Here is a 25812-nt window from a genome sequence, read left to right on the forward strand (position 1 = left end):
TTCACTGTATTAATCATAATATGAATAGTATACAATAAAACTGTTTTATATTGCATAAATAAATGTTTGTCTCACAATTAATGTTCGGAGAAAATAAGTCGGAGATTTCCACAAAAGGGAATCCTTAACTTCTAGGTTTCGCGCCAGCTGATTTAAATGGAAACGAGGCAGTTGTTGTTGACAACATGGACGCCGTCTGTGTCAAAGGTTAACGCGTTTTAAGTGACAAGGGAAAAAAAACTATTGAGATAGGACAGGTGTGCCAATTTTAGGCCATCTTTTATGGTAATGTGGAGAAGCTTAAGTAAATAAGGTAAATCTTGTTATGACTTTTCCGTTTGTTTAAATAAAATCATTATCTCCTAAAATTCAATGTGTTTTATTAGATCTCAATAATATATGATAACTATTATTGGCCTTAAACTAGCTATGCAATCATTTAATGGAATCCATTAGTAAATGAAATGTATGTGTCCTGCTATTGATTTAACTGACTGTTTATTGATCTTATATACGTTGAAAACTTGTTGTTAAAAGTTAGGCCCAGTACTAGTCAAGAATCTAGATCTAAATATAAAACGTGTGATTCAGGTCTATACTCATACTGGTAAAACATTGGATATATTTTTGTTTTATAAGAGAGATAATTTTAATCCCTATAACTAAATTCACGGGATTATAATTTTTAATGTTATTACGTTTCACTTAGGATCAACGTACAGTCGTATATTTTACAGATCTAAGTTTGGTTGTAGTAACTTTTTTTTTTTAAATCTTATAATCATGTAAATTAGGTTCAGGGGCTGCGCCGAGAGTGTGCTTTAGTGTCGACATGCTGATGTTAAAAGCTATCGAATTGTGTAGTATAGTAGCTTAGTTAATTTCTGGATCTAGTTTTTTTCAATGTCTGCCAGTGTGAAATGAACAGGTCTACAGATATGTATCTTGTAATTAAAATATTTTGAAATTTAGTTGTGCTTGTTACAGAAATGTGAGGATTAGCCCCAGAACACGAACTCTCAGTAGGAGAAAAGTAGGCGTAAGAATATAATTGTCAGTACTAATTAGCCTAAATATTATGACAATTTGTATATTCTTTCCAATTGTTCAACACGCTGATTTAAAATTTACAGTTATAGATTTATTTATTTTTAAATTAAGAGCGCAGTTTAAAACAACTTCAGTGTGTTGCTACAAATTGGTAATAAAAACACAAGTTCGCGGTTTAAGGACGAACGCCAGAGGAAGGCTAGCTTGAAGATAAACCCTGAATATGGAGGGGGAAGGGAGGGAGTATTTTCACAGTGGATTTTTTTTTTTTTGCCAATTTCCATTTGTTAAAAAAAAAATTAATTAATCTGTAAGTTAATTGGAGAGTGAAGATTCCGCAGACGTGATCTGCTCACTTCTGGTTGTTGGTTAACCCGTGTCACACCTTATCACTCGATCAACTTAAAAGAACAGACTACAGTAGATCGTACACTAAATACATTCACTAAAGCACTGAAGATAAGGTTGAAAGAAGACAGATAAAACGCCCCCGAAGTTTTTAACTGCTAGCTGCTTGCTGAGAAGTGTATAGGTGCGTGTTCAAATATTGATTGTGTCAATAGGGTGCAGTTGCATGGCTGTGTCAATAGGACACATTTGCACGGCTGTTTGGACCATAGATTACACATTTGATCTGGCCAGTCTTTAGAACTGTATCTCCGCTTTCTCTGCTTCAATCGATCTGAGCTAATCAAAATATGTTTCCTATTCAGATTCAAGTGCCGGTACCCCCGTGTTGAGGGGAGGGGCGATGAAAGGAGTCATGTCCATTTAGTTGTAGATAGTTAATAACATTTGTTGCTAATGGTGTAAAGTTATCGAATAACGTTTGTTGCTTATGGTGTAAAGATATGTAAAAACGTGTGTTACTAATGGTGTAATACAACTAAAACCCGACTGAGACCCGACTGTCAGATTGTGACATCCAGGTGTGTCACTATGCCAACAGAATGTGACAATAATGTGTGTCACTTTGCCAACAGAAAGTGACATTAATGTGTGTCACTAGTACCTACATGATATATTGCTGACATATGCAGTGTTAGCCACAACTGATTGTCAGGTCTCTTTCATGTTTTGACCTCTGACACCTAATTGCTGTGACTTCTGACAGCGGCAGCCTACACGACGTCATGACGTTCATGAACAAAAACAACTCAAACCAGCCATTTTGACTTAATTCCAATGCACGCAAACAATGTTAGAAACTGGACCATCTTGTTAGCGACGTGATGAGGACGAAAATCTCGCGACCTTAGACGAACATATCTAGCGCAGACTATTAGATGCTGGGTCCTCTACTCAACGTAAAGTTAAAGAAAATATCTAACCTCTTTTTGGGTTTATTTAAATTTAATATATTTTCATCCTCTTGATACTTATCAAAATTGTTTTACATAATAAATTTCAAATTTAATTGTAAACACACACACACATCTATATTCTATATCTATCTATATATATAATTCTCTTCTGGGAGACGTTAGAAAACAAGCTGCAAGCGCGCCTTACAGTCCCCTCTCTTCCTCTCTATCGCTACCCCCCTCCCCCACCCCCTCACATGGTCTGGTGAGCTGTGGTTCACTCTAAATGTTTACATTTTACAATCATAGAGCCGGGTTTGGTGACGACTATTAGGGGCAGATAATTTAGTTTGAAACGATTTTAAACTTAGAGGAGGTAACTAAGAGGAGGCTGCTTTCACGTGGAGGGGCGGAAGGGGGGGTTTAGAGTTTTGAAGCAAATATTTTCAGTGGCAGCATTGGTACTGTCGAATTCACAAATTATGAATTACTGAAAAGTAGAAAAAACAACAACTAAATAGCGGCGTATGATACACCGCGGGTCGGCTCGTATATATATAATTTTCTACTTCGCCCAACCATGCGGTACACCACCACGCCCGCACGCCGACTCCCTAACCCTACTCCCGCCCCCCCCCCCCCCTCGCTCTCCTGGGATGCGCAACAGACCAAATCGCAATCACCTCCACCCCCACCAGTCTGGTGAGCTGTGGTTCACGCGGAATGTTTACAATCGTAGAGCCGGGTCGAATTAGTGACGGCTTTTAGGGGCAGATAATTTAGTTTTCAAACAATTTGAAACTAAGGGGAGGTAACAAGTTCTGATTGATTTTTTTCATTGTCGTCCGTAAACTGTCGTCACGGGCGACTGCTTTCACGGGGGTGGGAGGGGGGGGGGTTGTGGAAAGGGAGGGTGAGGATGTCGTCCTTCACGAGCTACTGATAGTGTTTTAGGGCAAAATATTTTCAGTCGCAGCATTGGTAGTGTCGAATTCACAAATTATGAAAAGTAGAAAATACAACAACTAAATAGCGGCGTATGTTACGCCGCGGGTCGGCTCGTTCTTATATATTTAAGCATTACGTGTCAACATGTTATGCCCATATGCCCCGTTGACACGAGCGCCACCGGCTTGTCTTTCTGGATGTGCTTCTAAAATGACAGTTGACCAAAGAACAGTCAGGGACGCCGTAGTTGTTTGATCTTGTCGTCTGTCTCGCTTCAGGTTGGTCCAAAGTCTGGTGCCACGTGCTGGACGTATTGATTGGTGCCACAACTGACAGAAACATGGCGAGCCCCAATTATCGCCTCCATTGACCGGCCGTCTGCCAGAGAAGGTGTCAAGGTCAAGCGGATACTGTCCCCGTGGCGCGCGCACGCCGTTACCATGACAACCAGGTCCCTGATGGCGCTGACCTATGCCAACCACCACACCAACACAGTGCTGAACAAACAGGCCAAGGTGAGTACACCATTCCTTACACGTGTTGCTGACCTACATCAAGGTGAGTACATCATTCCTTGCACGTGTTGCTGACCTACATCAAGGTGAGTACATCATTCCTTACACGTGTTGCTGACCTACAATACGGTGAGTTCACCATTCCTTGCACGTGTTGCTGACCTACATCAAGGTGAGCACACCATTCCTTGCACGTGTTGCTGACCTTCATCAAGATGAGTACATCATTCCTTACACGTGTTGCTGACCTACAATACGGTGAGTTCACCATTCCTTGCACGTGTTGCTGACCTACATCAAGGTGAGTACACCATTCCTTACACGTGTTGTTGACCTACATCAAGGTGAGTACACCATTCCTTGCACGTGTTGCTGACCTACATCAAGGTGAGTACACCATTCCTTGCACGTGTTGCTGACCTACATCAAGGTGAGTACACCGTTCATTGCACGTGTTGCTGACCTACATCAAGATGAGTACACCATTCCTTGCACGTGTTGCTGACCTACAATACGGTGAGTACACCATTCCTTGCACGTGTTGCTGACCTACAATACGGTGAGTACACCATTCCTTGCACGTGTTGCTGACCTACATCAAGATGAGTACACCATTCCTTGCACGTGTTGCTGACCTACAATACGGTGAGTACACCATTCCTTGCACGTGCTGCAGACACACACAGTAAGATCAGTAAGATGTTTTGATGTTGTGTGTAGCCGTAATGTCGTTGAATGTAGCAATGATGTCAGGTTTGATTGTAGCTTGACAGTATACTTCTGATTGACTTGGGTGTGACAGTATATTTCTGATTGACTTGGGTGTGACAGTATATTTCTGATTGACTCGGGCGTGACAGTAAATTTCTGATTGACAGACCATTGTCTACAGCCAACAATCTTACCATTGCAAATTCCATGTATTTTTTGTCTAATTACACACATAGTTCACTGTAGCTCTCTATTATATGCTTTACATAAGGGAAACAACCCAGACTTAATGATCAGGTAACGGCTAGTAAAATAATGGTTAAATGAGAAGTGCATGTTGATAGAAAATGCTTTTTTTATTGTCTAAAATTTAAGTTAAGCAGGAGTAATGAGTACGTAAGAAGAAACAGACCAGACAAATAAAAAATTTACAATCACAGGTTTATCATGGACAACAGTAGGCCTACACCTAGCACAGCAATGGCTGATTAATTTTCCTCTACCAACCAGTAGCCTCCCTTTACTAGTCGTTATAAGTGTCAAAATCACAGTCAACCAAACCAGTGCTAGCAGCATGACAACACAAATTCCCGTAGTGTGTCAGTGAGTGACAAGTCTATGGACAGCAAGACATCAACGACACCATACACAATCACATTCACGCAAGACATCAACGACACCATACACAATCACATTCACATGCAAGATTGCAATGCCGTGATCGTGTCACCAAACAACTCATTAATTAAAATGCAAATGAACTGCAGTTACCAACAAACTTTCGATGACTTCTCGACAGCCCAGCTTTTTGTGCTAGGTTGGAAGTCTAGACAAATCTTTTCTCCCCGTGGGTCTGGCTTCCATAGATCTGTGCCTGTAGATTTGCTGTAGAAGAATGGCGTGTTCCCCACCTAGACTGAAGTTCGTGCCGCGCTGCGCGACTAACGCCATTAAAAAATGGCGAGACCGAGGCTCCATTCAGTATATCCGTTAGTTTTGTTCCCGCGCATAATGCAGACGGCAAAGTGCCGTCACATAGGTGAAGCGAGTTACGTTTAATTAAAGATTTTTTTTATTATCATGTAAAGTGGGATTCGGTTGTTTGGAGGGTCTGAATATTTTGGAATTTCGAAAGTCTAAAAATGACGTTGTGCCGGGACAACAAACAGGTGTCACATTCTGCAGCCGATAAGATCTGACGAAAGCATGTACCGGTCTTACTTAAGTAGCCTGATCAAGTAAGTAACGGACTGGTGTAAGGTCTCGTATGGATGACTGCAGTATATGACTGGAGCCGATGACTGTAAATGAGTAAGACTGAAGTGGGGATTGAATGACAAGGTTCGAATGTCACAGTTGACAGATTTATTCGGTTTTTTCTTACTTTGATGTAGGCCACTCTTCTGTTTCTGGAGGATTTATTCCCCTTGTGTTTCCTTTCGTGGATCGTGTGGTGGTCATAGCAGATTAGCATTTTTAGTTTCGTTTTTTTAGTTTCTCCAACAATATGTGAGTTTATGCAACATTATGTTAGTTTCTTCAACGTTATGTTAGTTTCTACAACATTATGTTATTTTATGTAACATTATGTTATGAAACAATTTGTCAGTTTTCAGCAGTCACGTGATGTAGTTTTGGTTTCACATAGCCGGTGACGTCGCTAGGTCGGGTGTCACCCTGTGCGGCATCTCATGGTGTCACCCCCCCCCCCTCCTCTCATTTGCCTTATGACGTTTACTTGTGCGAACATCATATTAACCCTCCTATTAATGCATATGTAAAAAGGCATCGTTTTCACAGTAATTGTTTTATATTTGGTGTCACCCCCTCCGCGATCGTTAATCGACTTGACGGGATCGTCATTTAGTACTTAAAGCTGTTTTTTTTAACTCTAATTAATAATTAATTGAACTGCAAAAAGCATTTTTCTTCTGTATATTTGGCAATTTTGCCTTGGTGTCACCCCCTAAATGGTGTTACCCGGTGCGGTCCGCAACCCCGCCTACGACGCTTCTGCCTACGTGTATTTCGTGTTGTAAGATATGTTGATGTTCGTTTTTAGCTGCTGCGGGAATGATAACATGTTAGACACACAAAACCAGTTTCTTTTACAAGTGCCCACCCCAACAAAACAATAACTGAAAGAAACCCTGCAGTCAATTAAATAACACAATAAGTGTGAATGTTCAGTTCTTGAGTAACAAATTATCATTTGTTGTTCTAATCTCTTTGTTAGAACAAACAGTAGAAACCTCTTTAGTTTCGGTTTAAATAGTTCGATTATGGCTTCTGGAAGATTAGTGTTCTTTAGTTTCTGTCCAAATGGTTCGATTATGGCCCCTAGAAGATTAGTGTTCTTTAGTTTCTGTTTAAATGGTTCGATTATGGCCCCTAGAAGATTAGTGTTCTTTAGTTTCTGTTTAAATGGTTCGATTATGGCTTCTGGAAGATTAGTGTTCTTTAGTTTCTGTCCAAATGGTTCGATTATGGCTTCTGGAAGATTAGTGTTCTTTAGTTTCTGTTCAAATGGTTCGATTATGGCCTCTGGAAGATTAGTGTTCTTTAGTTTATGTCCAAATGGTTCGATTATGGCCTCTGGAAGATTAGTGTTCTTTAGTTTATGTCCAAATGGTTCGATTATGGCATGGCCTCTGGAAGATTAGTGTTCTTTAGTTTCTGTCCAAATGGTTCGATTATGGCCTCTGGAAGATTAGTGTTCTTTAGTTTATGTCCAAATGGTTCGATTATGGCATGGCCCCTAGAAGATTAGTGTTCTTTAGTTTCTGTCAAAATGGTTCGATTATGGCTTCTGGAAGATTAGTGTTCTTTAGTTTCTGTCCAAATGGTTCGATTATGGCCTCTGGAAGATTAGTGTTCTTTAGTTTATGTCCAAATGGTTCGATTATGGCATGGCCCCTAGAAGATTAGTGTTCTTTAGTTTCTGTCCAAATGGTTCGATTATGGCTTCTGGAAGATTAGTGTTCTTTAGTTTCTGTCCAAATGGTTCGATTATGGCCTCTGGAAGATTAGTGTTCTTTAGTTTCGGTTTAAATGGTTCGATTATGGCTTCTGGAAGATTAGTGTTCTTTAGTTTCGGTTTAAATGGTTCGATTATGGCTTCTGGAAGATTAGTGTTCTTTAGTTTCTGTTCAAATGGTTCGATTATGGCTTCTGGAAGATTAGTGTTCTTTAGTTTCTGTTCAAATGGTTCGATTATGGCTTCTGGAAGATTAGTGTTCTTTAGTTTATGTCCAAATGGTTCGATTATGGCTTCTCGAAGATTAGTGTTCTTTAGTTTATGTCCAAATGGTTCGATTATTGCTTCTGGAAGATTAGTGTTCTTAAGTTTCTGTCCAAATGGTTCGATTATGGCTTCTGGAAGATTAGTGTTCTGTAGTTTCTGTCCAAATGGTTCGATTATGGCCTCTGGAAGATTAGTGTTCTTTAGTTTCTATCCAAATGGTTCGATTATGGCCTCTGGAAGATTAGTGTTCTTTAGTTTCTATCCAAATGGTTCGATTATGGCTTCTGGAAGATTAGTGTTCTTTAGTTTCTGTCCAAATGGTTCGATTATGGCTTCTGGAAGATTACAGTATTTTTCTTTGCTTGGATACCACTCATCGATTATTTCGATTACGGCTGAACGGGTTAAACTTGAGTACCCAATTATACTTATCGAGATTATCATAAAGGTTATTCAGTAAAACGCTGCAACGTTGTATAAGACTTGCGAGAAAGCGAGAGTCTCACCGTGCGTTGATTAAAGGTCGACGTAGCCTAACTCAGGCTGGGTTTTTATACAGCCTTTAGATTAGGCTATCAGCATTTAAAAAATACTTGAGTTTATGGTTTCTTATACCTGCGATTTACATAGCCCATAGGCTAACATTGTTTACACTAAACATAGGAGGTTAACATTCTATTTTCTAAACTAGCTTTACATAGCTTGGAAAAATCCTGTTTGAACAGAAATACAACCTATGTATTATTTTAATCATAGAGGGATTATTCGAGTGGGGTAAACATTAAAGTATTACAAATATCGGGCCGTTGACTTCCAAATGTAACACTGAACCCTTACTCTTTGGAAATCGTGCACATGCTAGGGTCGGGGTAGTTTGTTGTACTGTGTTTTATCAGGTAGGTGAGGTTATAGATCAATGTTATATAAAATCTAGACTTATTTGATATACCTATAATTGTCCCAATTCTTTCTGTCTGATGTCAAAACCCCGTGCCTCATGTGCATAAAATTAGTTAGAACAATATTTGGAGCAACTGGTAATTGATATAAAACAATTTTGGTCAATACTTGAAGTCATGGTTACTTTAAATTAAACTTGCGCTTCTCTGTTCAAAAGTCTCGTCGGTAGCCCATATGGCGAGATTCAAACGTAGCCATTCCATTCTATTTTTCTAGCCGTCGTTACGCCTTCTTTAATACTTTCCTTTACACATAATATACACATCACGAGTTTGTATTTAGGAGTGCCGATTTATTTTAAATCAATGCTGCACCAGTATAAAGTCATCAAACAATAAAATGTCTATTCAGGGAAGTTTCCAACAATGTATGTTATAGTAGGCCTACTGCTACTCTCTATGTGATACCGCCTTCTCGTCTGCTAACCTGTCAAGTGCGCTAACCCACTCGGGCGACACTTCCGGTTTCATGTTGTAATTACAACATTTATTTGTTTTCTCAAGTTCTCGGATTAAAAAGTCCCCCTATCCTAATCACAGTCCTGCAAAAAAAAAAAAAAAAAATTAAAGAAAAAAAAACTTGAAACCATTGAGTAAGAGGGGAGATAACGAGACAAACCAGAGGGCGCCCACTACTGACAGGTAGTGGTGGAGTACGCAGTTGTGCTGTCAGTGTTTAGGCTGGCGTTTGTCTCAGTGACGTAAGTAGATGACTCTTATTTCCATCTGACTTTTATGTGTAGCAGTAATTGTCCACTAAAATTCAGAACTTATTTTGCTGAAGATTCTTAGATCATCAAATGCAGATAGAGCAAAGTAGGTAATTTATACCCCTTAGGAAAAAAAAAACACCTTCAAGTCGGAAACCGTTTATTTTTACGTTAAAGCAATCTTTATTATAGATCTAACCTCTAAGGTTAATAATATAATCCAGACACAAAATCAAAACGTTTTACTTTCATCTCAGTAATCGAACAATCGGGAATTAAACAATCGATTATCTTTGGGGTATTCGCTCTGTTTAGCCTAATTTGAATAATTAAAGTGACGACCCAGTAGAATGTGATTGTTCATTAACACAGTGGGTTCAATTGTAAACATGTTGGTCAGGCTTGTTGCGACACCCACCACAAGTTTATGAAGCGACAGCAACGGTAACGGCATTTAACGAACTCACCAATCCTGAACTCAATGGTGGATCTCTGTTGGAGAAGGACATTGTAAAACATGTAAACTCAAATTAGGTGGGCAATAGATAGAACAACACAATCTACCTGCGGTTAGGTTGACCTTTTTCTGATTGGTTTACTGTTAGAGACGTCTTATGCTAACCTAGCCATATTTTTAATTGAGATGTCTATACAATGTTAGGTACTCTCTGAGCGAGTTAAAGATGCCCGTATAAGGCAACCCTCCCCCACCCCAGCGTGCCTTGCGTGATACTCCTTCACCCCCACCCCACTCCTGTACATCTCGGCGCCTGTTTCTTCACAACGAATTAAAAATTGATTCCCCAACTGCCAGACCTCCTACAAGTTCAATCCTCTGCCCATTTGGTGTGTTACATTTGTGTGACTCGTAGAAGTGGTTTTTGTGTGGGTTTTTTTTTTTTTTTTTGGGGGGGGGGGGGGGGGGGTTGGGTCCATCTCTGCCCGTTTGGTGTGTTCCAGTTATGTGACTCAGTGGGTTTTGTGTGGGTTTATCATGGCCCATCTCTCCATCTCCCTCACCCCCCCCCCAGCCACCTACACACACCCTCTATGTATATCTGCTCTGTGTTTGGTCCCTCTAAGCTGTCCCTCTCTACCAGATATTGAAGCAACAGAGACAAAGATATTCACCAGCTTTTTAACGATGACTTGATTCAATGACTAAGTTGGGATTATCGGTAACAATCTAACATACTCTTTATATAGACTAATTAATCAGAACGTCCAATTGATCAGAACGAGTTTAATCAGAACCAATTAACCTTTTCCTGAGAACTCAAGAATTGTTATGAAGTTTTCTGATAAATCCTAATGCTATTTCTCCCGTCCCCACCCCTCACCCCACCCAAAACCCACGCACCCATTACCCCCCACTCATAGTAGGTCGTATATTTTCTTTTAATTTGACTAACACCCTTTCTGGGATCAGGTAGGTTTTGGTAGGTTTTGGCAGTGCTGGGCGGATCTCAATCTGTTGGTAAACCGTAAACCTGATTTATTTCATACTCTGTTGGACAATTTTAGGCATCCTAGTAAATGCCTAAACATGCTATAGAATGCCGTCACGTTGCCATGTATAATAGGCAGTCAAGGGGTAATTGATTAGGGAGGGTAATGACGGGGGGGGGGGGGGTATTGACAGGGGTTTAACTCTCAACCTGCCCCCCCCCCTCCATGCCACCACCGCCCACCCCTAACACCAGCCACCCCTAACACCAGCCACCTTTACCTGCCACTTACCCCCCCCCCCCCCCCCCATCAACCATGTCAACGTGGGCTGGTCCTGTACGACGCGTCCTAATTTCCCCACCAACAAATCAATATGATGCTTCATGTCAAGGTATCAGAGATCTCGTTAGATCTCGTTAGATGTCAGAGATCTTTATAAATATCCGCTATCTCGTTAAATATCATTAATGTCGTTAGATATCATTAAATGTCAGTAGAGATCTCATGAGATGTCATTAGATGTCAGATATATCATTAGATGTCATGAGGTGTCAGATATCTTATTAGACGTCATAAGATGTCAGATAGAGAAACCATCTGCTTCTGTTTTTGACAGGGCTAAAAACATCTTCTGGTGGTAGGGTGAGGTAGTAGCTGGATAGTTGGTAGCTCAAGGGACATTCACACTCACAGACAGCTTTGTTAGAGGACATTCACAGACAGCTTTGTTAGAGGACATTCACAGACAGCTTTGTTAGAGGACATTCACAGACAGCTTTGTTAGAGGACATTCACAGACAGCTTTGTTAGAGGACATTCACAGACAGCTTTGTTAGAGGACATTCACAGACAGCTTTGTTAGAGGACATTCACAGACAGCTTTGTTAGAGGACATTCACAGACAGCTTTGTTAGAGGACATTCACAGACAGCTTTGTTAGAGGACATTCACAGACAGCTTTATTAGAGGACATTCACAGACAGCTTTGTTAGAGGACATTCACAGACAGCTTTATTAGAGGACATACACAGACAGCTTAGTTAACAGTCCCATAAACTTTCTCTTGACTATGTACTTACATTTTTAGAGCTACTATGGCGTCAATGTTTTAGATAAGAACCACTGTGCCTATAGTTGTCTTTCGACTAAAACAATACCCTGTATTAGGAAGAGGTTGGGGGGGGGGGGTGGCATAGTCAGTAAACAAAGTATAGATTGAGAGGTGATGGATTGCCCTATCGAAACTTAAGAGAAAATATTTCCTGGAATGAGGTCTCGCTATCGTAAAAAATTCTCAAACGCTCTAATGATAAATTGCTGGTGATACAAGCAAGCGTTAGAGGAATTTGTATTTGATGTGTTGGGTGTAGGTTTTGTAAAGGTCGTTGTGTAGGTTTTGTATAGGTTGTGTGTAAGTTGTGTGTAGGTTGTGTGTAGGTTGTGTGTAAGTTGTGTGTAGGTTGTGTGTAAGTTGTGTGTAGGTTGTGTGTAGGTTGTGTGTAGGTTGTGTGTAGGTTGTGTGTAAGTTGTGTGTAGGTTGTGTGTAAGTTGTGTGTAGGTTGTGTGACACAGAAAACACTGGAGTAATCTCGAAACCATTAGTTAACGGACAAACAACCGTGTACAGCCACAGCAACGCTGGGTGTAGCCCAACAACGGTTAGACCATCTTAACACCGTGTACAGCAACAGCACAGCTATTCGACAATCTCAGCGCTGGGGACAGTTTGTAAGCCTGGTCTGACCCTCTCAGTGCTGGGGACAGTTTGTGGCCTGACCATCGCTGGGGACAGTTTGTAAGCAGAGTTTCTTCCAGGCATCTCTTATGGGGGGCAAAGCCCCCCCCCCCCCCGAAATTTTTTTTACCGCCCCCCCCCCCCCGAACGAAATGAAATTTATATAATTTATATAGTAGAAAATATATACGTTTAACAGTGTCCGCCCGTCCGCCCCCCCCCCCCCCCGAGGAAAGTCTACCGCCCCCCCCCCCCGAAAATTTCAAGTGCCCCCCCCCCCCCGGAGAAAAAAGTCTGGAAGAAACACTGTTTGTAAGCCTTGTCTGACCAACGCTGGGGACAGTTTGTGGTCTGACCAGCGCTGGGGACAGTTTGTAAGCCTGGTCTGACCATCTCAGCGCTGGGGACAGTTTGTAAGCCTGGTCTGACCATCTCAGCGCTGGGGACAGTTTGTAAGCCTGGCCTGACCATCTCAGCGCTGGGGACAGTTTGTAAGCCTGGCCTGACCATCTCAGCGCTGGGGACAGTTTGTAAGCCTGGTCTGACCATCTCAGCGCTGGGGACAGTTTGTAAGCCTGGCCTGACCATCTCAGCGCTGGGGACAGTTTGTAAGCCTGGCCTGACCATCTCAGCGCTGGGGACAGTTTGTAAGCCTGGTCTGACCATCTCAGCGCTGGGGACAGTTTGTAAGCCTGGCCTGACCATCTCAGCGCTGGGGACAGTTTGTAAGCCTGGCCTGACCATCTCAGTGCTGGGGACAGTTTGTAAGCCTGGTCTGACCAACATCTTTCCCTTACAGAACCGGCCTCTGGGGGACATCGAACAACGCCTGAACTACACACCTGCCCAGCCTGTGTTGTCCTGTAGGACAGTGGCCATTGACCTCAATGGAACACGGACCTACCGGCCAAAGTCGTCAGAAGACATCCTAGAGGAGCAGCAGAAGTTGATCAGAACTATCTACAGCAGACAAGAGTACGTTTTAACACGATTACCTCCCCTTCGGACTAAATTAGTATTAGTTAATAATCTATATATAGGCCTATATAATTCTCTTCTGGGAGCCGTTAGAAAACAAGCTGCAAGCGCCTCCTTGCAGTCCCCTCTCTTTCTCTCTATCACTATCACTACCACCCCCACCCCCACATTGTCTGGTGAGTTGTGGTCACGCTAAATGTTTACAAAGCTAAATGTTTACAAATCGTAGAGCCGGGTTTCTATTAGGGGCAGATAATTTAGTTCGATTTTAAACTTACAGGAGGTAACTAAGAAATAACTAAGAGGAGGCTGCTTTCACGGTGGGGGGGGGGGTGTAGTGTCGGGGTTAGGGGAAAGGGGGGGGGGGTTAGTGTTTTAAAGCAAATATTTTCAGTGGCAGCATTGGTACTGTCAAATTCACAAATTATGAATTACTGAAAAGTAGAAAATAAAACAACTAAATAGCGGCGTATGATACGCTGCGGGTCGGCTCGTTAATAATATTATTATTAATATTGTAACTATTTTATTTTAGGTAACATTTTTATGAATAAATTTATAATTGGCCCTAGTAACCTTTACTGTTTATATCCCTTATTTTGTCTATTAATTTATCTCATGTTTAAAATAATCTCATTTAGTTTATTCTGTAAAAAAATTGATTAAAGTGTTTTCCATGTCCTTCAACTTAGGAGCACAAGCCCCACGTCTGCTAGAAATATCTCAAGTACCCGGGCAAAAATCCGACCCTCATCAGAACCTGGACACCCAAGAATTAACAGTAGGTTGACATTTGCTGAAGCATCATTTTTAGCCTAGGGTACAGTCCATTTATACAACCCCTCTGTCCTAAATGGACTCTTCCATTAATTGTGGAGGGGGATATTATGTTGTTTGTAGTAAAATTCTAGTTTAGAGAAAGCTAGTGTTGGCTTCAGTTTATGATATTAGTTATTATTTTACTGCAAACTAAGCCACACCTATTTTTTTTAAGTGTTACAGAATCTGTCTTTGGCGTAAAAAAAATTCTTGACTTAGCGTATTTCTGTTAACTGTAAGAACACATTTCACAAGACAGTGAAACCAATATAAGACATGTTCAGTTTTCTTACCTGTTGTCTCTAAATACATGAATAGAAGTCTATATCCAGTGGTGCAAACTTGATCCAAATGTTATTCATCAGTTGAGGTGAAAGGTCGACCTGTCACAGCACGAACTTATGGTCTGTCTCCTAGAGTCAACAAAACACCTGTGCTCTCACCTAGGAGGTCAAAGTCAGGTAAGATGTGTAATTGTTGTATGAGGTGAGATAAGTAATTGTTGTATCAGGTGAGATAAGTAATTGTTGTATCAGGTGAGATGTGTAATTGTTGTATGAGGTGAGATGTGTAATGTTGTATCAGGTGAGATGTGTAATTGTTGTATCAGGTGAGATGTGTAATTGTTGTATGAGGTGAGATGTGTAATTGTTGTATCAGGTGAGATAAGTAATTGTTGTATCAGGTGAGATGTGTAATTGTTGTATGAGGTGAGATGTGTAATTGTTGTATCAGGTGAGATGTGTAATTGTTGTATGAGGTGAGATGTGTAATTGTTGTATCAGGTGAGATGTGTAATTGTTGTATCAGGTGAGATGTGTAATTGTTGTATGAGGTGAGATGTGTAATTGTTGTATCAGGTGAGATGTGTAATTGTTGTATCAGGTGAGAATTATAAATTATTGTATAAAACATAAAGTAAACCACAGCTATCAACCAAATACATAGTGATATTATTTTGTCAAAGTTTAAACCTATTTAAGTTCATTTTGTTGTGATCATTTGAAGCAATAATTTGCATTGACTCTTTTTCTTTACTATTCTCTCTTTAAAATGTTTAAGTTACATTATATATCTAACCACTGAAATAATATTACTAACAGAAAAGAATTTAGCTTTAAGAATTGTTTATTTGCCGAATTCTATCAAGCACAATGTTAGCGTATGTAAACATCTTTAAAAATCTCATCTTTGCTGTCTAGTGAGGCTGTCTAAGGTCAGACCAGCGACCGATTGTTTCATGGTCATCCACACTGACCAGGACATCCTGAGCCACAGCAAGAGCAACAAGGTGCTGACCAATCAGCTGCGATCCTACTGGAGCTCGGAGACCAATCATCTGGCGCAAGGCGTCTTTATGAGAGGTCAGAGACGGCCTGATGATGTCCCTCCAACCTTAGAGGCCTGGTTGACCTTCGGAGGAGCTGGGAGGGGAGATGGTGTCATTGACGCTTTTGCAAGTAAGTAGAACTTAACTCTTGGTTGGGGATCACAGTTTAGTCTTTAAGTAGAGAGTTTGATCTAGTAGATGATCAAACTTTCTTCTCTTTGCCCAGTGAAGCTTAGGCCTTTTACAACATCCTCCAAGCTTTTCTGTCCTTCACTATTTTATGATCAATCTTTAGACAAAGACAAAGCTAGGTAAAAATTGTTAATATAGATAAAAGATTACAGATTGACATATCTAGGTAAAAGATTTTTTAAGCTTTATGCTAAAAGTTATAGGAAAAAATTCTTTTAAGATTTCAGGAGGGTGACATAAAAACATGAGGGCTGTCAGAGTTAGAGTAGACAACTTAGAGAGATGGGGGGGATGTTATAGTTAAGGTTAGGGCAAGACATGCTTTTAAACACAGTGCACAAATCATGCTATGAAGACTGTAACCAATTCTTTGCTGCTTAGTTGCAAGAAATCAGCAGCTCACTAAGTAAAAAAAAACATTTTCGGACAGAACTTATTAATTTGGAACAGAAAATCTAGAGCGTTAATGTTTTGAGATTTGAACCACCAGGTTTTAAAGGTGCGGAAGAGTACTACAACATAGAAGGTACTGTAGGGAACACAGTGGCACAACAGCTACAGAAAGGGGGCGCTGTCAGGATAGGAATCAATGGGGATCTTCTCTCTCAAGATTTGAAGGTAGGAAACTTTTCAGACTTTATGGTAGGAAACTTTTCAGACTTTATGGTAGGAAACTTTTCAGACTTTATGGTAGGAAACTTTTCAGACTTTATGGTAGGAAACTTGTCAGACTTTATGGTAGGAAACTTATCTGAGTTGTTGGTAGGAAACTTGTCAGACTTTATGGTAGGAAACTTTTCAGACTTTATGGTAGGAAACTTTTCAGACTTTATGGTAGGAAACTTATCTGAGTTGTTGGTAGGAAACTTGTCAGACTTTATGGTAGGAAACTTTTCAGACTTTATGGTAGGAAACTTTTCAGACTTTATGGTAGGAAACTTTTCAGACTTTATGGTAGGAAACTTTTCAGACTTTATGGTAGGAAACTTTTCAGACTTTATGGTAGGAAACTTCTCATTTTGAATAAAACCTGTTTAATCTGGGTGTATTACCTTTAAACACATTAATCTTATTGTATGACAGCTTTAGTTAATTTATTGTTTAGCCTCCGTGCATGCCTAAATAAAATTATCATCATCAGGTCAGAAAGAGATCACAGGAACAAAAAAAAGAAAGTTCAGTTGAAGATGATTTTCAGGATTTCATGTAAATATTTTTTGTCCCTTTGTACTTGAACTTTAAATTTCTTAGCATTAGAATCAGTGGCGTAGCGAGGTCGGGTGTCACCTGGTGCGGCACTTAATGGTGTCACCCCCCAGAGGCGTAGCGACCCTTCCCGGGGACAAACTTTCAATTTTCGATTTGCACCCCCCACCCTCAAACTTTTGATTTGCACCTCTTAAAAGACTATTTAACACTCGAATTAATCACTTAATTAAGTGGAATTATAATTTTCTCTACATATTTTGCTATTTTTTGCCTTGGTGTCACCCCCCTAAATGGTATCACCCGTGTGCGGTCCGCACTACCCGCCCCCCCTCGCTACGTCACTGATTAGACTAGATTACAAATTTTGTTGATTTCTTTAACTAAAAAAACATTTTTAAGAAGAAAACAGTTTTGTACAAAATGCCAAAATATTCTTAAAAGATTTTACTTAATGTAGGTTGAATACACTGGACCAACAGAGAGAAAACATGGACAACATGCAAACTGGCAAGTCTGGTACTACCACACCCAGTGGCCAGGAAAACAAAACTTCTGCTGCACCAATTCCTCTAAGCTGGGATGATCAGTGCTCAAAACCAGATGTAAAGATCATCCGTCCAGTGACATCTGCTGGACAAGTTCTCGTGCCGGTGGGGACAATTTTTCTAAACTTTAAAAAAAATTTTGTTGAAAACTTTAGGAAGACTAGAAAGGAATTTTTCTGAAGGAAAGTTTAGGAAAATTAGAAAGAGCTATAACTTTGTGTTGTTTTTTTTTTAATTTATTTCAACTTAGCTTATAAATTTGGTATTCATTTATTTATTAATAATTTATTTTTCTACGTTGGTAAAGGTGATGTCTGAGACCATTCCCGTTAAGTTTGAAAAATTGATCAATCGAAATTTAAAACCCCAGCAGACAACAAACCAGACTGAGGGATATCGCATTAAACAGAGATCTAATGTAAATAAAATTTGTACGAACTTTAGATCTAATGTAAATTAAAAATTTTACGAACTTTAGATCTAATGTAAATAAAATTTTGACAAACTTTAGATCAGAGATCCAATGTAAATAAAATCTTGACACCATAAACTTTAGATCAGAGTTCTAATGTAAATAAAATCTTGACAAACTTTATATCAGAGATCTAATATAAATAAAATCATGACACTAAACTTTAGATCAGACATTCAATGTAAATAAAATCTTGACACTATAAACTTTAGATCAGAGATCTAATGTAAATAAAATCTTGATACTGTACACTTTACCTAAGAAAGAATTTCATCAATTATTTATCATGATCTGAATAGTCCAATATGTAAAGTTTTTTCTTCTTTCAGCGAGCCAGCTCTGCCAAGGTGAAGGTCGTTTACATAGATCCTCTTACCAAAGAGGATGATGAAAAACTGAATGGAATGTCCGTGGAAGAAATTGTCAACTTCAAACTGGACAAACTTAACATAGATAACACAGCCATCTCTATACACCAAAGCCTGCATGGACACAACAGCAGCGTACCTACGGTTAGTGACCCCAGCACAGGTCATGACCCACACATGGGTCAGCCTCCAAGCCCACGTACTATCAAAAACGGCACCAAGACCAGTCGGCCCAATTCAAACACAAGTCAGAAAAGTGAGAGGACTGCCAGCCCCAGGATGAAAACTGTCCCTGTGCACCCGTCCAAGCTGCAACCTCCCCCCACCAACCTCAGTATTGTGGCCAACGGGGCCCATCAGCCAGCCAATGAGCCAACAAAACCCACAACTGAGCCGACAAAACCCACCAAACCACATGGTAAACTCAGCCCGTCAAAACCACTTCACCGCACTGGCCTGGGGGTCGCCATGAAAACACCCCCCACCCTAGTGGACGCGGAGTTCATCACCATCACCTCCCAGATCAGGGCCGCCCCAGGGAGCCTCACCTCCCCCGCCCCAGGGAGCCTCACCTCCCCCAGGTCCCAAGCTTCCAGTGATGGCTCTTATAATTTCTCCCCTGGCAGCAACACTCCAAGGGGAGTTAATGACCCAGAGCAGGAAAAAATTCCCAGTAACATCCCTTTGATTAATGTCAACAACAAAGAACCAACAGCATTGCAGAATGACAGGAGCAGTAACCATGGCAACAGCGCTCAGCAGGCAGGTGAAGCTGCTGTAAATGGTGAGGAGGTCCATGACAGCAAGGAGCCACAGCAAAAAGGGGCTGAGCCTGTGGTCACCATGCTAGCAATAAACATACCTACAGCTGACGACCTCTCGGACAGAGAGTCTCCAGCTCACTTGGAAGACTAGACCACCAACAGTATTTCACTGCGGGCCATATAATTTAAGTATAATAATAAATGGCCAGAACAATGCATATAAATGTGACACACACTTAATGTGAATTTCTAAAAAGTGACCAGCACAATTTTCCACTACTATACAGTATTTCACTTAGTGCCATACTTTTTTTCTTTGTTAAAAGTTTTTGTGTAATGTTATGTATTTATTAATGCTGCTAAATTCACTGAATGACAATTTTGTGTTGAATGTACATTTTGTTCCTGTTGGTCTTTGAGAAAAACTTATTTATGGCTGAAACTCATGTGCCTTATTGAGCCAGCGTTATGTTCGATGTAGATTATCTGTATTAGTGTGGTGATTGGTGTTACTATTGTAGCTAGATGCTTTTATTTTGTTGAAGCATAAACAAATCCAAAAGTCTGAACACACATAATTTATGGATGCTCCTAAACCTAATCAAATGTTAGGGTCACCATGGAGAACTTTCCTTACCAGATTCCTTCCTTTAAATCTACCGGTTCCTTGTACCCTAGCTCTAGTATAGTAAAGTCCTTGTGAGATAGAGCTAAAGTAGCATACTCACAATCTTTATCATCAGTTAGTTTATGACAAGCAAGCAAGTGAATTAATTTCATTTAGTCAAAACTATAGCCATTGGTTGTTACTAGAGCAGACTAACCAATCAGAACCTCTTTCTTACAGCAATAATACAATGTCAACACAGCAACACATTTTAGTAGTGAGTTTATTTACAATTTACAGTGGATCTGTGAGTGTGTGTGAGTGATGTGTAACATCATGATGTTAGCCAGCACCATCATCACTGTTGTTGTCTGGGATGTCATCTTTTTGTTTCATTTTCTCCAGCTTGGAAATCAGTTCTGAAAATATTTGATAATCTATCAGATACTAATCAATCAATCAGGTTACAGACACCATCTTTGGTTAAGGTAGCACTAATGTATTTAGATCTACAGCTCTTGAGCTGATTAAAGATCTAGAGATAAAACATAAGGACAGAACTTATATCTACATCACTTGAGTTGATTAAAGTGTAGGGATGGAGCTTATATCTACATCACTGGAGCTGATTAAAGATCTAGAGATAAAGTGTAGGGATGGAACTTATATCTACATCACTTGAGTTGATTAAAGATCTAGAGTTAAAGTGTAAGGACAGAACTTGTACCTTTAGCAGGGTTGTATATTCCACCAGTTGGTTCTCCACATACAAAACAACGCTTGGACTTTTTGTACAAATCTAAGGCACATTTTTCACAGAAGTAGTGTTTACACCTGCAACAGTAAAAACAGTCATGCAGAAGGTAGGAAAACCAAGAAAAGTGACATCTGTTTTCCTCTGGTCACTACTGTGTTATCTGTACTAACTCATGTTCTTAAACTCAGCAACATGAGTTTAAATAGGTTCAATGCATGAATTCACATGACTATTTTTGTATCCACTATTGCTAACATCTTTTAACAAAACTGCCTGACATAGCAGATTCAAGAAGAAAGCAAAAAAAACCTTTGTAACATGCATATGTGACTAATGACATTAGGCTGTTTTAGTAGTATAAAGATTACACAAGCAGTGTGAAACCTTGCCTTACTATCTAACCCTACAGTATTTCACACAAGGTGCCAAGTTGGGACAATATGTTTTTGACCATCACCTGTTTATCAACCGTCCTATTTATTTTCTTACAGTCTCATTTGTTTTGTTTAGAGTAGAAGCAGGATAGTCAATTATATGTCTATTAAAACACAAATAGTGTTGTTTATTTTTATCATGTGGCATTTGTGTTGTTCTTTTTAAAATTTGTTTATGAAACCACTTTAAACATGATAATGGACAAAAACGAAATTACAATTTAAATCTTTAAGGCCATATTTGGTGATCAAAACAGAATTAACAATTTAAATCTTTAAGGCCATATTTGGTGATCAAAACAGAAGTAACAATTTAAATCTTTAAGGCCATATTTGGTGATCAAAGCAGCAGTAACAATTTAAATCTTTAAGGCCATATTTGGTGATCAAAACAGAATATATTAAGTCTTACTTCGTGACAACAGGGTCTTTAAAGGAGTTGCGACAAATAAAACATTTAAATGGGAAGTCATCCTCATCACTGCTGATCTCATAGTTCTGTTCATCTGAAACAACAAACAGACTCTACATCAGGCAATAACTCTACATCAGGCAATAAATAATAAAGTTGGATACTTCTGGTGATAAGTTTTCCAAAATGAAAACAATTTTAATGGAACTAAAAAAATGATTGTGCTAAAAGTCTGAGAACCTCTCTGTCCATATGTTCCCTGCTCCATCTCTCTCTCTAGCTGCCAGCCGTGCTTGTAATCAGATCTGTCATGGAGAAACTTGCACGAATCTGTTCAAGCAAAGTACAGTAGGAACAAGCTTTTACACAGTTCATTTTAGAACAGTGCTTATTGAAATTTTAGAGGACTTCATTTAGTATATTTAAAAACAAAATTGTCGGTTTTAATTGTGTTAACAGTTGGTTTAAAATTTTCCGTTATTTTTAAACTTCTTTAAAGCTCTAAAAAAAATAATGACAAACCTCCAAAGCCACAAAATCCTGTTTCCTTATAATCTTTACATATATCCGGTTGATAATCCCAACGGACAGTGGATCTCAGATGTGCAGGAGCACGCAATGGACCGTATCTAAAAACAAGAGACACCTGACAATGGGCTTTATATAACAATTTATTTTACTAGGACTAAAAATTCACAGATTGCCTATTATAGTGACATGGTACATGTTTTCCCAACTGTAATGAAATCAATCATTTCAAATCTAATCTCCTGCTAGGATGTAGCGATCTCCATCCGCTTCCACCCATGCATGTGCAAAAGGAATGAACGGTGCTCCTGATGGATTCTTCCAGAATCTGATGCTGGTAAATCAACTCTAAGGTAACTTGGGTCGGACCATTAATCTCTAGTCTAAAAAGTTGTGTACAGAGCCCAAAATGTTTACCTGCTTTTTCCACTTAATCTCTGAACAAACTTATGTACAGAGCCCAAATATTTACCTGCTTTTTCCACTTTCTGCGTTGCCCTGGATGGAATCTTTTTTCTCATAATATTGGTGGTAGTTGTTGATTCCCCTGTAGATTTTGTCATCCTCCTTCTCCTTCAACTCCTGTCAACATAAAACTGGCTTAGAGAAATAATGCAGGAGTGGGCTCCCCTTACCTTAATGGTATAATCATAATTAGTGAGGATTTAGGATAACACTTCTGAAGGAATTGTGCTATAGAAATGACAGGTAAGACTGTGGCAAAACCCTCTTTGGGAAAACACAGAAGCAAAAAGTTAGAACATTCCAATTTATGAGATTATGAAACAAACTATCAAATTGCTCAAAAGCTGAAAGAATCCTACAAATAGGTTTTAATTTCGGCCACCTAACTGAAACTTTGATCAAGTAATTTTGTTCACAAGATTGGAAAACTGAGTTTTTCAGACTGAGGGAGCTGTAAATCACAGAGATTTTTTTCTCCCTATATTCTGTAAAAAGTAAAGAAGTATTTGTCTCTTCTCATTTGTTTGTTTAATGGACTGAATTAACAGATCAAAGCTTGATGACCAATAAAATCTAACCGTTCTTGCTGTAGACAAACCTTTTGAATGAGCAAGCTGCGCTCCAGTATGGCCTGAGCATCTCTGTCATTCTGTGTATCAACCTCCACCACCGAGGTGGCTCCCATATCATCTGGTCCCTCACGTTTCTAGGTAAAAACATTTGGAGTCAATTAACAGACCAATCTAAATGTAGAATCTACAGGATGAACATTAATAGCCAGAAAACAACGCAGAAAAATCGTCACTACACATGACAATAAAACAGATCTTTAACAATTTAAGTACAATATATATAGTCAATACATATAGTCTATACCCCCCCCCCCCCCCATTTCACTTAGCCCATAATCAATTAATTATCATTGACTTAACCTGGTTTAAGTTTGAGAATTCGACCAGTTTAAAAAAAGGAAATGTGTGATGTAACTTACCCCTGTCCGAGATGACTTGTAAGAAACTGTAACTTTGCTAACATCTTCCCTATCACTATCTGCATCACTGGAGGAGCTCAAGTGAGCACTTGTGGCTAACTTTATTCTTTTTGTCTGCACAGGACATGGATGGGTTTTTTAAATACTTGTAACTAAAAGCTTTTGAAAGATGTATTATTAAGCTTTTGTTTTATTTTAATTGACTTGACAAATTGTCTAACTCAAATTTTGTTAGGCTATATTTTGTGATGAAAACAGACAACTCACTGACTGCACCATAGGATTGATTTTCTTCTGAGAGATTTTTTGCCTGACTGCCACATTACCATCATCACTATCACTTTTTCCTGAATCCTCTGTACAAATATGGAAACAAGCATATATTAATAACTACAATCATAGATAAACTTTCTAGGGCTTTTTAACTAAACTGGAAAATTCAGGTATTAGAAAATTACAATCATTGTTGTCATTGTCAAAAGTGCATGATAAAATACACACATTTTTCTACAAACAATGGACAGCTGCCTATGAATGAGTGACACTGTCTAGGTTGTATAGTTTAGGGTTATACATTAACTGATGGGAACAGTTGAAATCAACTGTTTCTATGATCTCAGCATATTAAGTATAGTATAGGGATATTATGGTCAGCACTATAACCAGCCACCTTTACTTTCCCTCTAAACTAATTTAAGTCAGTACCCATCAAGGGATCGGTGCAGTCGATACGGTAAAGCTCATGGCTGCTAAACCAAAAGTCTCGAGTTCGAACCCTTAGGCAGATGAGCCTCAACAGCTGGGGAAAGCAACTCTTCTAAGAGAGTCAACTCCAAAATCAAACAACTGCTGCCTTATAGTTTGTTGTTGCTTGACAATGGAAGCAAACCCAAAAGGAAAAGCAGGCTGAAATCTGAGCCTATATGGCACATAACAAGTTGACATGTATACTTAATTGTGTTGGAGGGAATCTTTTCCAACACTAAAATCAAGAACGCACAAGAAGAAGTACCCATTACGGTCAGCAGTCAATGACTCTACTAGATTATGACTCTACCCAGACTCTCTAGTTAAATGTTATATCAAGAATCTACAGTTAATTAGATTATCTAGACTAGATTCTGTAAGTAGTCTTTCTTAGATTCTAGATCTACTTTACTCACTAATGACACTCTAGCTAGAGTACCTATACTTACTATTATATACAAGCTCTAGTAAGATCTACAACTGTTTTACTGTACTGTACGGTGTACACCTATGCCGCTATATTAATATTATATAGATCTAGATCTATATGATACGCTAGCTTAGAGAGTAGAGAGAGAGACTGAGAGAGAGCTCACTGTACAAAGTACTTTGGTACTAAATTTAACTAGATCTAGATTTTTCTAAAAAAAAAAATCGAAGTGAAAGTGTTCGTTCTGAAGCGTGTAGTCGGGCCAGGCAGAGTTACTCTAGATCAGGGGTTCTCAACCTTTTTTTACTCTAGAGCACATTCTAAAATATCGGTAGGGTAGCGGGCACCACCTATTTTAAATCGACAAACTCCTTCCAGAGGTGTAGCGACCCTTCCCGTCACCCGGGGACAAAACTTCCGATTTGCACCCCCCCATTAAACTTTTGATTTGCACCCCCCTCAAAGTTTGGATTTTTCTCAAGTTTTAACAAAACTAAATTATCAAAATCTAAAACAAAGTCAGTCTCTTTGTTTTTTTTTTATTCATTTTTATTAATTTGTTAAAACAAAAATACACTACAAATAAATGAATTGTGTTTTCCTAATGTTTTGGTGTGTTTCGGTTGTTATAATAAAATACTTAATATGCTCAACTGGAGGTAAACAAGCAGCGGAGAAATAAAATACGCTAAAATTGAGTTTTACCGAGTACAGTACAGTTGAGTACAGAGTACAGTACAGTGTGAGTTCAGTGTGTACAGTACAGACAGACTGTGAGACAGTACAGTACAGAGTAGTACAGACAGACTGTGAGTCGTGAGACAGTACAAGTACTTAGTACACTGTACACTAGTGTACACTACTGTACAGTTGAGTACAGGAAGTATTCGAACGTGAATAAACTTCAGCAGTACTGGCTAAGTCTATAATCTAATTTAGAAAATGTTTTGTATTTTATTACTAGATCTAGAGATCTATATCTACAATATTGCTAACCATTACTGCTGCTGTCATTTCGCTGCTTTCTAACAACCCGCTTTCTTGTAATTTTCTTGAAAGAAAAACTAGCTTTTTCTGAGTCGCCCATTTTGAAATTATTTGATTGCATCGGTTAGGTGGTGTTTGTTAATACTCATAGC

The 25812-nt window shown here is 39.3% G+C and overlaps 2 protein-coding genes across 3 annotated transcripts; one reads left to right on the forward strand and one right to left on the reverse strand.

The window, feature by feature from the left end:
* The first annotated feature begins 212 nt into the window (after positions 1–212).
* On the forward strand, positions 213–21238 carry LOC131940553 (uncharacterized). Of its 2 annotated transcripts, none has more exons than XM_059299237.1 (11): positions 213–313; positions 3581–3817; positions 13425–13600; positions 14296–14384; positions 14788–14883; positions 15625–15882; positions 16435–16562; positions 17086–17150; positions 17611–17803; positions 18006–18116; positions 18500–21238. In XM_059299237.1, exons 2-11 carry the CDS (start codon positions 3743–3745, stop codon positions 19451–19453), a joined length of 2145 nt encoding a protein of 714 aa, XP_059155220.1. In that variant the 5' UTR covers positions 213–313; positions 3581–3742; the 3' UTR covers positions 19454–21238. The 2 variants fall into 2 exon arrangements, with proteins under 2 accessions (XP_059155220.1, XP_059155221.1); XM_059299238.1 differs by lacking the exon at positions 213–313 and adding an exon at positions 544–607.
* Positions 20191–25812, reverse strand: LOC131940555 (E3 ubiquitin-protein ligase RNF113A). Its single transcript, XM_059299239.1, has 10 exons — positions 25670–25812; positions 23764–23852; positions 23497–23610; positions 23104–23211; positions 22513–22622; positions 22035–22141; positions 21753–21842; positions 21513–21606; positions 20637–20743; positions 20191–20328 (listed from the first exon to the last, which is right to left on the reverse strand). The coding sequence occupies exons 1-10, from the start codon at positions 25779–25781 to the stop codon at positions 20252–20254; spliced, it is 1008 nt and encodes a 335-aa protein (XP_059155222.1). The 5' UTR covers positions 25782–25812; the 3' UTR covers positions 20191–20251.

Source organism: Physella acuta, unplaced genomic scaffold, assembly GCF_028476545.2.
Source record: "Physella acuta isolate Inbredline_101_S28 unplaced genomic scaffold, ASM2847654v3 ptg000322l, whole genome shotgun sequence".
Classification (NCBI taxonomy): Eukaryota; Metazoa; Mollusca; class Gastropoda; family Physidae; genus Physella; species Physella acuta.